At 35.2% G+C, this 14,625-nt stretch overlaps 1 protein-coding gene across 2 annotated transcripts in view; it reads left to right on the forward strand.

Annotated features, from left to right (window-relative positions):
- The window catches only part of LOC150109066 (uncharacterized), a 236,356-nt gene that overhangs the window by 199,271 nt on the left and 22,460 nt on the right, over positions 1-14,625 (forward strand). For both annotated transcript variants that reach the window (XM_090405267.1, XM_090405274.1), the window contains one exon: positions 1,196-1,393. In XM_090405267.1, the coding sequence (XP_090261393.1) occupies positions 1,196-1,393 (198 nt within the window). The remainder of the gene's footprint in view (positions 1-1,195; positions 1,394-14,625) is intronic.

The raw sequence follows: 14,625 nt of genomic DNA on the forward strand, positions 1-14,625 counted from the left end.
ATAATGTAGGTACATGCAAAAATATACAGTACAATTAAAGTATTGTATATTTTTAAGCATGTTTCTTTTTGTACAAGATTTCAATCAAAAATTCTATTTATCATGCCTGTTATTACTTGTAAAAATTTTGAAGTTTTTAATTTGATGTCTTTGGCTCCTTCATATGATATTTCACTTCCAAGATGATTAAAAGTATTTATCTGTTCTATTATTTTATTATTAATAACTATTTTGAGCCTGTGTAGCTCAGTGGATGTGGCATTTGCATACCACTGTGCTTGACTGCATGAACGAAGACTTGGTTTTGAATCTAGTTGGCGAATGGAGGAAATTTTTGTGATTGTCTGTGAAAATACTAGTGGTGGCAGTGGGTGGTAGATGGCATTGGTGTAGTTGCGGTTCGTTGGTGGATTGAGTGGTGGAGACGGCGAGTTGTGCAGTGGATGCCCTCCCTCGATGAGTCTTTGGACACCCTGGAGGTGTCGCATAATAATAATAATTTTACTTCTAACTGGAGTTTGTCCACAAAATGCCATTGTTTTAGTTTTATCTATAGATATTTTCATTCCAAACTCTTCTACTATAATGTTTAAATTATTTATTATCTTTATAAATTGGCTTTCTTATCTGACGTTATTACTTGATCATCTGCAAATAATGACGTATTTATTTTATTATTCTGGGAAATTTCTTTCCTGAGTTATTTAATTTTTCCACTGCATTAATACAAATATTAAAAAGTGTTTTAAGACAGAGAACACCCCTTTCTTACTTACACACTTTGGCTTATAGATTGTTTTTCAGATATTTTTTCTTCATTTATTTTTATTTCATTATCTTTATATGTATTCACTATTGCCTGTAATAAACTATTAAGTATGTTTATTCTTTTTAATATAACAAACAATATATGTATTTTTGCTTTATCAAATGCTTTTCATAATTCTGTAAACAAAAGGTGAGTTTCTAAATTTAAGTTTCTTATTTTCTCTGTTAGTACTTTTAAACAAAAAACTGCATCCGTTTTAGAGAGTCCTTTTATCCATTTTGACTATTTTCTAATTTCTAATAATATTTTTTCACTATTTATTTTCAATTTTTCATTAATTATTCTACTATATAGTTTGTAGCATGTACTTAATCAACTAATATATAATTTAACCTATATACTCATAACCGTTTTTATCTATTTCAGGTCCTCCCCCTGGACCACCTCCTCTTATGTTCCGACCACCTCCACTGAGACCAGGACTTCCTCCACCACCAAGACTTTTGCCACCTGGAGTTCCTCCACCCCCACCTGGAAGACCTGGCCTTCCTCCTGGACCTCCACCAGGATTGCCTCCCCGTGTAGGTGCACCACCACTCAGATTGCCACCTGGACCTCCACCTGGTATTTACATTATTGATTTAGTTATATTAAGCATGTCGATAGTGTATACCAAATCATTAACAGATTCATTGTAGCACTGGACAAAGCAGTTTTTCAGAGAGCTCAAAACTGTGTTGAAGAGAAAAAACATTTGTTGCTTTTAGGCTATATAACTAACTAATAATTAAGATAGCCATATTTAGGTGGTATATTTAAATTACTAAATGTATTGTGAATGTGTTTACTAAATGGATTTCAACCTACATTAATGAGACATGAACCATTTACTAACACAAATCCCTCCTGCATACATATTTGCACAGACCACACTCCACAGAAAAATAAAGAAATTTCATTGTAGTTCTCAGTACCGTTACAATGGCCTAAGAACCTGTTTCAAAATAATTGATAAAGGGAAATTTATTCTAAGAATTTTTGAAGATTATTTTTCTTTTCTTTTATCTCAAGAAACTACTTTTAGTTTTTGGAGTTTATTTCCAAGAAAGGACTTACTAATCCTTTAATCTCTTTTTTTATTTTTATTTTTGGAAATCATCTGAGATAAAAAGATGTGTATGCAAAATCTGCATTCCCAAACCTGTTGATATGCCAGTGACTTTTTTTTTGATACAGAATTCATGTGTATATGCAAATATGTTAAGTATATGATGATTTTATAAAGGTAACAGTGATTGTTTTATAATGTCTTATTGTATTTTGGGTGATTTATAGGAGAGTTAAAATGAAAATGCTATCCTCTCAGTTTGACAGGCATTTATCATCTCTGTATAATATGATCACAAGACCAGTAAATTTATTGATGATTAGAACACACATTCAACTTTTTTCCACACAGTTTGCTTTCTACCCCCCCCCCCCCCCACACACACACAGTTTCTCAAAACATTTAATTAAATAAAAAAAAAATCATTAGTCATAGAAAATATAAGTAGTCACAATAGTTCATAATTATATGCAGTACTATAATAATCACGCTGAAGTTGGGGAGGTGGGACTTCCGATTGTAATGATTGCTTTGCTTTCTTTTTATATATGAGCAGATGGGGGGAGGGGGTTGTTTGATAAGTACCTAGAACAAAAGTGATATTAAAGCAACTGATATAACCATAAGAAAGAACATATGAGGATATAAGAACATACGTTACCTTCATAACTCTACTACCAGTATGTTCTTTCTAAACCAGTTTATGCAATGCATTATACACACACTATACCAAAATAAATAACAAAATAATGCACTTTATATAATGAACTACAGAAAAGTACCATTAAACAATTGATCTATTCTAACATCATTGCCAGAAATAGAGATGGTCATCAGACGTCTTCTTCAACACTTGGAAAACTGTCAGCTAAGCAGTGACCACCAATATGAATTCCACCAGTCAAGACAGCAAATGTCCTTGCCTTCATTGCCCATCTCTGGGCATATGCATGGAATAGTTTGGAGAAACTTGTGTTGTACTTGACATTTCCAAGATGTTTGATAGCATTTTGCATCAAGGACTTCTTAACAAAATTTTATCTTATGTTCTACCTTCTATCCTTTTAAATTGGATTGTAAGTTTTCTTTTGGATCATTCACTATGCATTATGGTAGAAGTGTTTGCTCTTCAGATTTTCCTGTTAATGTAAGTGTTCCTCAGGACTGTTATTTCACCCACCTTCTTCCTCATACACATAAATAGTTATCTCATCAACCTAAACCCTTTTTGTAGTTTTGCTGATGATAGCACTTGTGATTCTTTCTACTCCTATGACAAAACTAGCAGTGCTCAAACATCTCAAATTTCAAGTTTAAATGCTTTCAAAACATAATTTTGTTTTTTTTTTCTCACATAAAAGACCTTAATTCTTCCTTCTTTACCTTTGATAATGCTCAGTTTTAAGTAAAGACCAGATCTCACTTCTCAGATTGTATTCACTGCTAACTTTTGCAAATATAAATACATCACTTCTATAGCATCCTTACCTACAAAAAAAAAACTTGGCATAATTTTTAGCTCCAAACACTGCATTTTTTATTCTATCCAACTACTAATTCTATACAAAACACAGATCTGCCCATTCTTGAATACTTCCCTTCCATTTTTGATGGTTCACCTAAGATCTCTAAAAATTCTTGATGCTGTTCAGAAGAAGGCAGTTTGGCTAATTGATAATTCCTCTCTCAAATCACTGTCTCAGATATGGTCAATTTTTGCACTGTATTTTCATCTATGGATATTTCCATAGTTGTTGTTGTTGTTCAGCAGAACTGACATCTGTTATTCCTCCATTTCAGCTAAATCTGTATGAACTTGAGCAACAGCTGTTCATCCTCCTTTTACAGTTGAATTTCTGACTCTTCAAACCTGCTATTCCCATTCATCTTTCATTCCATCTATCCTTCCCCAAGAAGTGTTCCCCAAAGACTACAATCTCGTCTTCAAAAAGAATATCAACAGATTACTTTGCTCTTCACACATGTCCACTCGACATTGATTTGCTGTAGTCTTTGTGGTCTCTTATATGTGGGAATGACAAAAAACTGCTTAACATAAGAGCAGTACTTCCGTTAAATGTTTTATTATTATTATTATTATCTGAAATCTTTAGTGTCAAGGACTCTTTAAGAGTGGCTGTTAATCACCCAAACAGGCTGTCATACCTTCCCTTAAACTAATTTACACTAGATGCACTCGCTACCCCAAGGGCAAATTATTCCACTCACTCACTCACTGCTCTGTGAGAGAAAAACCTAGCTCTTACCCCCTTTCTTAACTGTGAACAAACGTAACTTCCATGGATGCCCTGTGTTCTTTCCCCACCTTCCATATAACAAAAAATTTCATCAGACATAACACCCATTCAGAAGTTTATAGACCTCTATCATATCACCACTCTTTCTCCTGTTAACTAGATTTTGTAAACTTATAATCTTATAATCTAAATCCCATAATTCAGATATAATCTTTGGAACTCTTCTTTGCGTCTTTGGAACTTGGGAGACCAAATCTGTTCACAATAATCTTAGTGCAGTCTTATCAAGGCATTATAAAGAGGCAAAATGACTTCCTTATCCTTACATGTCAAGGTTCACTTCAACATCGCAATTATCCTCTGAGTTGTATTTGCAACTTTTGCTATGTGACTTTGAACTTCCAATTCCTATCCACCAATATGCCAAGATTCCTTGCCTCCTCAGTTTCTTGTAGCATAACTCTTCTGATATAATATGCCACTGGAACTCTAATCACATAACTTTACACTTCTCTATCTGTTCCCTTCTGCCATACGGCCAGGGGATGGTAGCTATATATGCTACCATACTAGGGAGATGATTATGAGCAAGGTGGTTTCCCGTTGCTTTCCTTGCCGTAAGTATTTTTTATGACTGTAACCTGTGTGTTCACGGGGCCGGTTTGCCTGCTTGCGGGATGAAAAACCCCAGATAAACTGGCGGAAAAAACCCTACTGTCCACGCCCAAGACCGGCTAACTTGGCTATGGCTGAGGAAGATCCTTGAGCTCCTCACGTCTCCGACGGGAATCGAACCTAGGACACTCCTTCCCCAGGCATATGGTTGCGAAGCGCTAAGCCACTAGGCTAACCGCGCGGACAACTTTACACTTACTAACATTAAACTGATAGCTATTTTCGTTTGTCGAAATTTCCAGCCTGTTCAAATCATTTTGTAAGTGCTAGATATCAGCAACATCCCTGATTGCTCTGCCTATCTTTGCATCATCAGCAAACACATCTCCTGTTAGACCCTTCCTAATGTCATTAATGTATAGATCAAACAACAATGGCCCAAGGACTGAACCCTGAGGTACACCACTGGTCACCTTAAATCTGGCAGATTCACACCTACCATATACCACTTTTTTGATATCTGTCTGTCAACCATCCACTGATCTAAGTCAAGAGTTTATATTCTAATCCCATATTCTCCAGTTTATGCAACAGCATTTCATGTGATATCCTATCAAATGCCTTACAAAATCCAACATTATCATAGTGTATCCATTCCATTTATCCAATTCAGCTGTAACATTGTTATAAAATATGAGATTGCTAAAACATGACCTTTCTTTAGTAAACTCATGCTGCTTCTTGCAGAGTATAGCTTGTTTGTCTACCATTTCTGTATGCGAGTTCTTTCCAACTTCTCTAAAATCTTCACTGCCACACCAGAGATACTGATCGGTCAATAGTTAGACACATCAGTTTTTATACCATCCTTGTACAATGGGACTATTATACATTCTTTCCATTCCTGAGCTGAGACTCAAGTTATACAAACATGTGAAAGGCCTAGTCAGTTTGGTTAAACATTCCTTTAGCAAACCTGCTGGTATTCCATCTGTCCCTATTGACAAATTCTTATCCAGCTCTTCAACCTCATTTTCATGCACCTCTAACTCTTCATCCAGTGTAGCACTGTGCATCATGTTACATACACTGGTTGATATATCTTAGCAAGGTGAGCACTCATTAATTGAACAATCTCGTTAGCTTATGACACTAGATACCATCTGTATTCAGTAAAGCTATTCTTCCACATTCATTCTTTTTTTTCTTGTAGGATAACGATAAAATTCTTTTGGATTGCCTTTACCTTGCATAGCCAATTTCTTTTCATACTCTGATTTTGCTTCTGCTTGTGCTTTATATATTTCATAACTCCTCTCACTCTTATTCTCACGATATTCTTTCCACATCATCATCTTCTTCTTGTGGGTCTCTTGCTTAATAAGGTTGCACATCTATTTCACTCCCAACTTATTTATTCTTTAAACAATAAGTATATGTTCAGATACCACCTCATTTAAGAACTTTTTTAAAGATCCCCATGGCATTGCTCACACTTTTTCCATTCAGTAACAGATACCATGAGACCAAAGGTAGTTCTCCTAAGTTGATCATAATTTCCAGTTTTGTAGTTCAGCATGTAACCTGTTCTGATGGGAACAGGTTGCATGCTTGGGAAGTGTCTAATCAATATAATTAGACACTTCCCAAGAAAGCAGAGCATGATCAATGTCACTAACTAGTGGTAAAATAGTCATATTCTTAACAGAGACTCTTTCTGATGCTATTAACAAATCTAACATGCTTACCTTGAGTTCCTTCTTTCGCATGCTGCTTGAGAAAGTTGTCTCGCAACAATTCAGTAAATTCCTCTTCATTCTTATCATTTTTATCTTTTCTAACCAATCAATGCTGGATAATTAAAGTCACCCATAATGATTACTTGTTTAGTACCCATAAGGCTAAATTGGCAATGCATTTCTTTATCCCCTGCAACTGAGCCTCCAGGTCTGTAGCAACACTCCACAATATATTTCATTCTGTTAGCCTCCACTTCACACCAGACTGCTTCATTGTTTTCTTGCATTTCTATTTTAACGTCTGATATCATTAGTAGTATCCCCCCTCCTCCTCCTCCTCTCCTGTCTCTTCTGTCACTCCTGAAAATAGCATACCCATTGCACTCAATCACAATTACCATATCTGATTCTGATAGCCAGGTTTCACTAATACCAACAATCTTAGGCCATATCATATTCAATAAAGCAGTGAACTCAACCCCTTTATTTCTGATGTTCCTGGCATTTGGGTATAGATATAACAAATGTGTAATTTTACTAAATAGCTTCCTTAAAAGATATTTATATTTTCTATCATAGTAATAAAACATAATTGCTGAATCCACTTCATGCAATTTTGCAGCAACATGTGAGATCATCCTGTTTTATTTTATGCACCATGTGAGATCATCCTGTTTTATTTTATGCACCATGTGAGATCATCCTGTTTTATTTTATGCACCATGTCCACTATATGTTCCTTTTCTCTAACTTTAGACAAAAACTTAGTTTGGCAGAATATGGAATAGGAAGTTATTTCATATACATATACCAAGGATAGAGAGCCTTGGAAATTGAAGAACTATTTTCATTTGGTAACTCACATGAAATATTGTAATGTTTACAGTATCCCTATGGGAAGGATCTTGAGGATGATGCATTGCCATTCAGTTGAATGTTGCTTAAATAAAAAAAGTGCCTTTCCTTGCCTAGATATCATTATTAAAAAGGAATACTGAATGTTTGCATAGTCTTCCCATAAGGCAATAGATACAGAGATATACGATGAGTCTTCGGACGCCTTGGAGGTGTCACGAATAATAATAATAATATTTAAATGCTGGATCAGACTACTGCAGTCAAAAATGGGAGATGGTTAAAAAAAAAAGGCATGCTTGATAGTCAAGACTCTTAAGAGTTAAAGACTCATTAGTATTAATGAGTCTTTAGCTCTTTCTAACAATGAAAAAACGAATTTATAATTTCAAAATTATTTTTATTTTTCAACATAATCTCCTTTAAGACTAATACATTTACTCAGTGATGTTCCAGTGCCATTATCCCATCCCTGTAGTAGTTCTGAGTAAGATCTGCAAAATACCCCTCTACAGCTGCAATCACCTCTTGATTTGAAGAAAAACGTCAACCAGCGAGAAAGAGTTTTAGTTTTGGGAAGAGATAGAAGTCAGAGGGAGCCAAATCTGGGGAATAGGATGAATGTTCCAACAATTCATAGTGCGGATCCCTTAATTTTCCCATTGCCAAAACACCTTTGTGGGCAGGTGCATTGTCCTAATGAAAGATGATTTTTTTCTTCTGCAAACTGAGTCTTTTCTCATGAATTTATTCGTTTAGTCTGGTTAAAAGATCAGAATGATATTCTATACAAATAAATAACGGAAAAACTCACGTAGAAATATTATTTAATATTATAATTTTCGCCTGTGTGTCACAGGCATCTTCAGTACAATTAGGCACAAAAATTAAACACTAACTGACATTTCCAAAAAGCGCCACCTAAGTAGCTGGTGTAAGATAACTAAAAAGGTCAATAACTTTCCTAAAAAAAAATAAAAAAAATTTAATACAATAAAAAGTTAGGAAAGATTAGCTGATTTGTAAAGTACTATCTCCCATAAAGGGGATAGACGTAAGCCGTCGGATCTGTTTAAGTTAGGAGAATGAAGTAGAGTTTCACATGCTTCTTTATAAAGGCGTTCCATGAGAAACTGACTTTTGTGAAGAACTCTTGTCTTTCTCCAATGAACTCTGTGTCTAGTGAAGATGGCATGTTCTGCAAGTCCAGACTTTTCAGGTTTAAAGTATTCAATATAAGATTGGTGTTCTTCTAGCCGAATGGAGGCAGATCTTCCCGTTTGTCCGAAATAACATAATCCACAAGAGCACGGAATCTGGTAGACACCTGGATGATTAAGATGTGGAAGCTTGTCCTTTGGAGAAGCGAGAAAGGTGGAGATTTTTCTAAACGGTCGAAAGGCAACAAAAATATTCAGTGGTTTTAAAATTTTTGCTATACGTTCACTGATGCCTTGTATATAAGGGATGGTAATGCACGTTATTTCCTCTGTGTTTGAAGAGGGAGACATATTAAATCTACTCAAAGTTCTTTTAATGAAGCAATTCTTATAGCCATTAGATAGAAAGGAAGAAGTTATATATCGTATTTCTTTCTGTAAAAGATCGTCTGTAGAACAAAAGGAGTGGGCCCGATGAACCAGTGTTTTAATAGTTCCTGCCTTTTGACTGGGATGGTGATGAGATTCCGCATGGATATAGTGGCCTGTATGAGTCTTCTTTCTATAAACTGAGAAATGTAGGTTACCATCTTATTTTTACAAAATCTCAAAATTTTTATCTAATTTACTCTCCTCTTCAACTAGAAGAACTGATACTTATATAAAAAATACTTTGGATTTTAAAAATAAAATTTCAGATCTTCATTTGGACGTTTCTGATATCATGATCAGTTTAGATGTTGTTTCTTTATTTACAAATGTGCCTCTTTCGGAAAGTATTGAATTACTACAACAGGAATTTCCTTCAGACATTGTAAACTTATTTGATTTTGTAATAAATTCTGGTTATTTTTCTTTTAAAAATAAGTTGTATCAACAAATTGAAGGAACAGCAATGGGTAATCCTCTCTCTCCTGCTATCTCTAATTTCTTTATGGAACATTTTGAACAACGTATCTTTGACAATATTTCTCCCAGACCTACTCATTGGTTCAGATATGTCGATGACATTTTTGCTGTATGGAATGGCTCTTCTGATGAACTTCAACAATTTCTCAATAAGTTAAACGCATTTCATCCTAGGATCAAGTTTACCCTAGAAGTAGAATCAAATAAGCAGTTAGCCTTTTTAGATCTTCTAATTCTTCGCCAACCAGATGGTAACCTACATTTCTCAGTTTATAGAAAGAAGACTCATACAGGCCACTATATCCATGCGGAATCTCATCACCATCCCAGTCAAAAGGCAGGAACTATTAAAACACTGGTTCATCGGGCCCACTCCTTTTGTTCTACAGACGATCTTTTACAGAAAGAAATACGATATATAACTTCTTCCTTTCTATCTAATGGCTATAAGAATTGCTTCATTAAAAGAACTTTGAGTAGATTTAATATGTCTCCCTCTTCAAACACAGAGGAAATAACGCGCATTACCATCCCTTATATACAAGGCATCAGTGAACGTATAGCAAAAATTTTAAAACCACTGAATATTTTTGTTGCCTTTCGACCGTTTAGAAAAATCTCCACCTTTCTCGCTTCTCCAAAGGACAAGCTTCCACATCTTAATCATCCAGGTGTCTACCAGATTCCGTGCTCTTGTGGATTATGTTATTTCGGACAAACGGGAAGATCTGCCTCCATTCGGCTAGAAGAACACCAATCTTATATTGAATACTTTAAACCTGAAAAGTCTGGACTTGCAGAACATGCCATCTTCACTAGACACAGAGTTCATTGGAGAAAGACAAGAGTTCTTCACAAAAGTCAGTTTCTCATGGAACGCCTTTATAAAGAAGCATGTGAAACTCTACTTCATTCTCCTAACTTAAACAGATCCGACTGCTTACGTCTATCCCCTTTATGGGAGATAGTACTTTACAAATCAGCTAATCTTTCCTAACTTTTTATTGTATTAAATTTTTTATGTATTTTTTTTTTTTTTAGGAAAGTTATTGACCTTTTTAGTTATCTTACACCAGCTACTTAGGTGGCGCTTTTTGGAAATGTCAGTTAGTGTTTAATTTTTGTGCCTAATTGTACTGAAGATGCCTGTGACACACAGGCGAAAATTATACTATTAAATAATATTTCTACGTGAGTTTTTCCGTTATTTATTTGTATAGTTATGTCTACTCACGGTTTACCTCTTTTAAAACTTATCAGAATGATATTCCTCAGTTATTGTTTTACCCTTTTCAAGATAATTAATAAACATAATTCCTTTAGCATCCCAAAACACCAATGCCATGACCTTGTCTTCTTTGGCGCAGAACAACCGGCTTCTGTTCACTGTTTTGACTGCAGTTTGGATTCTGGTGTGTAGTGGTGAATCCAAGTCTCATTCATAGTAATAAATTGATGCACAAAATCAGTTTTATTCTTGTTAAAACGCTCCAAGCACTGTTCAGAGATTTTCATGCAAGTGCATTTTTGATTTGTTGTGAGCAAGCGCAGCACCCATCTTTCACAAAGCTTTTTCATTTGCAATTCTTCATGCAAAATATATCCTACACTTTCTTTTGAAATGCCTATAGTCTCAGCAATTTCACGCACTTTGACTCGCCAGTCATCCAATACCATATCGTGCACTTGATTGATAATTGCTGGTGGTGTTATACTTTTTGGACGTCCTTCATGTGGATCATCTTCAAGGCTGGTACGGCCGTGTTTAAACTCTTCAACCCATTTCTTAATTGTCAAAAACAAAGGAGAAGAGTGCCCGTAGACTTTTATGAACTTTGAATGAATTTCTTTTGGCATTAAACCTTCTTTCACAAAGAATTTTATAACCGCACGATACTCAATTTTAACCGTTTCAAGGGATACAGTATGGGGGAAAAATCATTGGCTATATGTATGGAGATTGTTTACTTCATTAGTTCATATCATATTAATTGCTATTATGTTTTAAACCATGAAATAAGTATGTCAGTGGTCAGCTGCATACCTTCTGAGCCATCTTCTGACAGCATTGCATTAATACAGCACCACTATATTAGTGGTGAAATTAGTAGTTTCAGTCAGCGCCTTTGCCTAAGGAAATATTGGGCAGCATATTATCAACCTTTCATCAATTCACTGTGTGCAATGAAGTATGCCAAGTGTATTGTACAAAGCAATAGAGTTTTCTGTGGTCGACTGAGCATCTAGCTCTGGTCAAGAATTATTTTCTTGTGTTCTTTTAAGTGTGCTTCAAGTCAGTATAAGTGTAGCAAAGCAGCCTTTTTTCTACATTAACAACTTTTATCAATAATGTAATAAGTATTTATGAAGTCTTTGCTCAGTTTGCTTTTCATGCTTCACAAATGTATGATGGCATTCTGCCCAAGCTGATGTCATTCCAAAGGCCATCTGCAGTGTTTCTAATGTATTTTACTAGTTGTTGCAGAGGTAAGTGATCCTGACTTGACAATTCTTGGACCTTTATATATATGTGTGTGTGTATACACACACACACACACACACACACACATAAAGTGTGGGTCAAGCTTGCTTCTTTCCCACTGCATAAGTCATTTATTATTACTCCGTATTTTGTTTATAGAAAGTTGGGCTATCAACTATATTGCTAGTTTAAAGCTATGGAAAGTAATATCCTCTAGAGTAAAAGTGTAGTAAAAATAACAAAGTATTTAGTAAAGTTAAAGGGAGATGGTAAATCCCGTTTTATTGTACAGCCGGGTATGAAACTCGGATCGAAATCCATCAAATCCATAGAGTTTCATGCTGAAAAAACTATCGGCGAGCCCAAGTGTAAGTGATCACTTGGGTAGTACAACACCAGGGCAACTCCAAGCAAAGGTGGAGCAAGATCCGTCACTAACCTTAATATTCTCTCATAATCACTTACACTTGGGCTCGCCAATAGTTTTTTCAGTATGAAACTCTATGGATTCGATGGATTTCGATCCGAGTTTCGTACCCGGCTGTAAAATAAAACGGGATTTACCATCTCCCTTTAACTTAACTTATGTCGCCGGTAAAATAGCCTTTTGGCTTATTATAGTAGTAATAACAATATAGGAGTACACCAGTTCAGCAATTCTATAGTAGAGGTATATGTAAGTTCGGTTCACTTAAAACCTTGATATTCTAGGTCTACCTACTTACTGATGAGACCTCAAAAAAGGTTGAAACCGGTCTGGGTAGTGACCTCTTCTCATAATGTAAAACAGTATATATACATCTCTTAGGAGCTGTGTTTTACATTACGAGAGAATATTAAGGTTAGTGACGGAGCTTGCTCCACCTTTGCTTGGAGTTGCCCTGGTTTTGTACTACCCAAGTGATCACTTACACTTGGGCTCGCCGATAGTTTTTTCAGCATGTAACTCTATGGATTCGATGGATTTTGATCCGAGTTTCATACCCGGCTGTAAAATAAAACAGGATTTACCATCTCCCTTTTGGCTTATTATAAAAGTATTTAGTAATTTTTGTGTCTTTATTTAAATATTGATTTTTTTTTAATAAGTTAATTTACTACATTATCCTTAGTTAAATCATATTTTTCTTATTGGTTGTCTACATGTTTCACTAATTCCTGATTTTAGAAATCCATCACTACCTTTGCCTAAGGAAATATTGGGCAGCGTATTATCAATCTTTCATCAAATAGTACACTTTATGGCATTACATTTGATAGTTCCAGCGTTGGCATAGCTATCTGTGTTGAAACAGCATAGTCTTTATTGGAATGTTAACTCCTGAATTGTGACAACATGAAAACATTAAATCAATTGGAGTAGTCAACTAACTTTAGTTTGTACATAACTGTAAACTGATATGGATGAGGATTCAACTTTTGAATTATGATCTTGCTCTGGATTCCCATATAAGTTTGTATTGTTGAAACACATTTTTAAAATCCAGTAGATTTTTGTGAAGATATTAGAAGTACTTTCTGTGCTTATGCAAATTTACCTGTGATTGAAAAGAGTACTATGCAGCAGTGCTTATGATCAACTACCAGTTTTTCAAAAATATTGCACAATGTGATAATCATCTTTATAATAGATAAGAAATTATATTCTTGTTTTAATCCTTTATCTAAGCATAAGTAAACGAAGTTTATGCGTGAAGTATCTTCACAACTAGTCTGCTTGCATATAGTGGCTGTTGACTTCACATCAGTTGCCTGAGTATCTCATAATATAAAACATACTTCTTTTTTTGGACATATATATTGCTATGCATTATGGGAAGGATCACTACCTATACCAGTTTCAGCCTTTTTGAGATTTTATCAGTGGGAGCTAGACCCACTGATCTTATCAGTGAGTCTCGCTCCCACTGATTAAATCAATGCAGGAATTATCATCATCAAATTCCTGCATGTACCCTCAAGCGGTGTACAGGATATGATAGTACTACATGAAAAAAATTACATCGTTACTAACTTCCTATCTACAATTTTCCTCCAAATCAGTCTGTTACTTGTCAAGACTCCAACATTATCAAATCTTATATTTCTATCATCTAAGGCACTTTGTACCGTATCAATCCACCTATATCTTGGTCTTCCTCTGGGTCGTTTTGCTGCCCACCTGGCAGAGAACACTTGTTTTGTTAATCTTTCTTCACCCATTCTGTTTATGTGACCATACCACCTGAGATTAGCTCTGCTAACGCATTCCTGGATGTTGACAATGTCAAGTTCTTTCCTAATATCCTCCTTTTTAATATGATACTGCCATTGATGCCATCTGTTCACGCCTGTAATCTTTCTCAGGATTCTCATATCTGCGGTCTCTAGTCTTTGATCAAGTGTTTTACTTCTGACCCAGCTCTCAGATCCATAAGTTAAAACTGGTTTGAACACTGCCTTGTATACAGCTAATTTAGTGTTCCGACTAATTTCTCTCTTATTCCATATGAATTTATTCAATTGACTTCCTACCATACCAGCTTTGCTGATTCTGTTGTCTATTTCTATATTTAATTTACCATCTTCAGTAAAAATCGTGCCTAAGTAGCTGAAATGTTTCACTTGTTCCACAGGTTCTCCATTCACAACACAGTTGACATTTTCAATGATTCTGCCTATTTTCATTGTCTTTGCCTTTTTATTGCTGACCTTCATACCATATCTATTATAGCAGCTACTCAATTTAGT

The sequence above is a fragment of the Typopeltis vanoorti genome, chromosome 2 (assembly GCF_054136105.1).
Source record: "Typopeltis vanoorti isolate ZY-2024b chromosome 2, IOZ_Tvanoo_1.0, whole genome shotgun sequence".
NCBI classification, from domain to species: domain Eukaryota; kingdom Metazoa; phylum Arthropoda; class Arachnida; order Uropygi; family Thelyphonidae; genus Typopeltis; species Typopeltis vanoorti.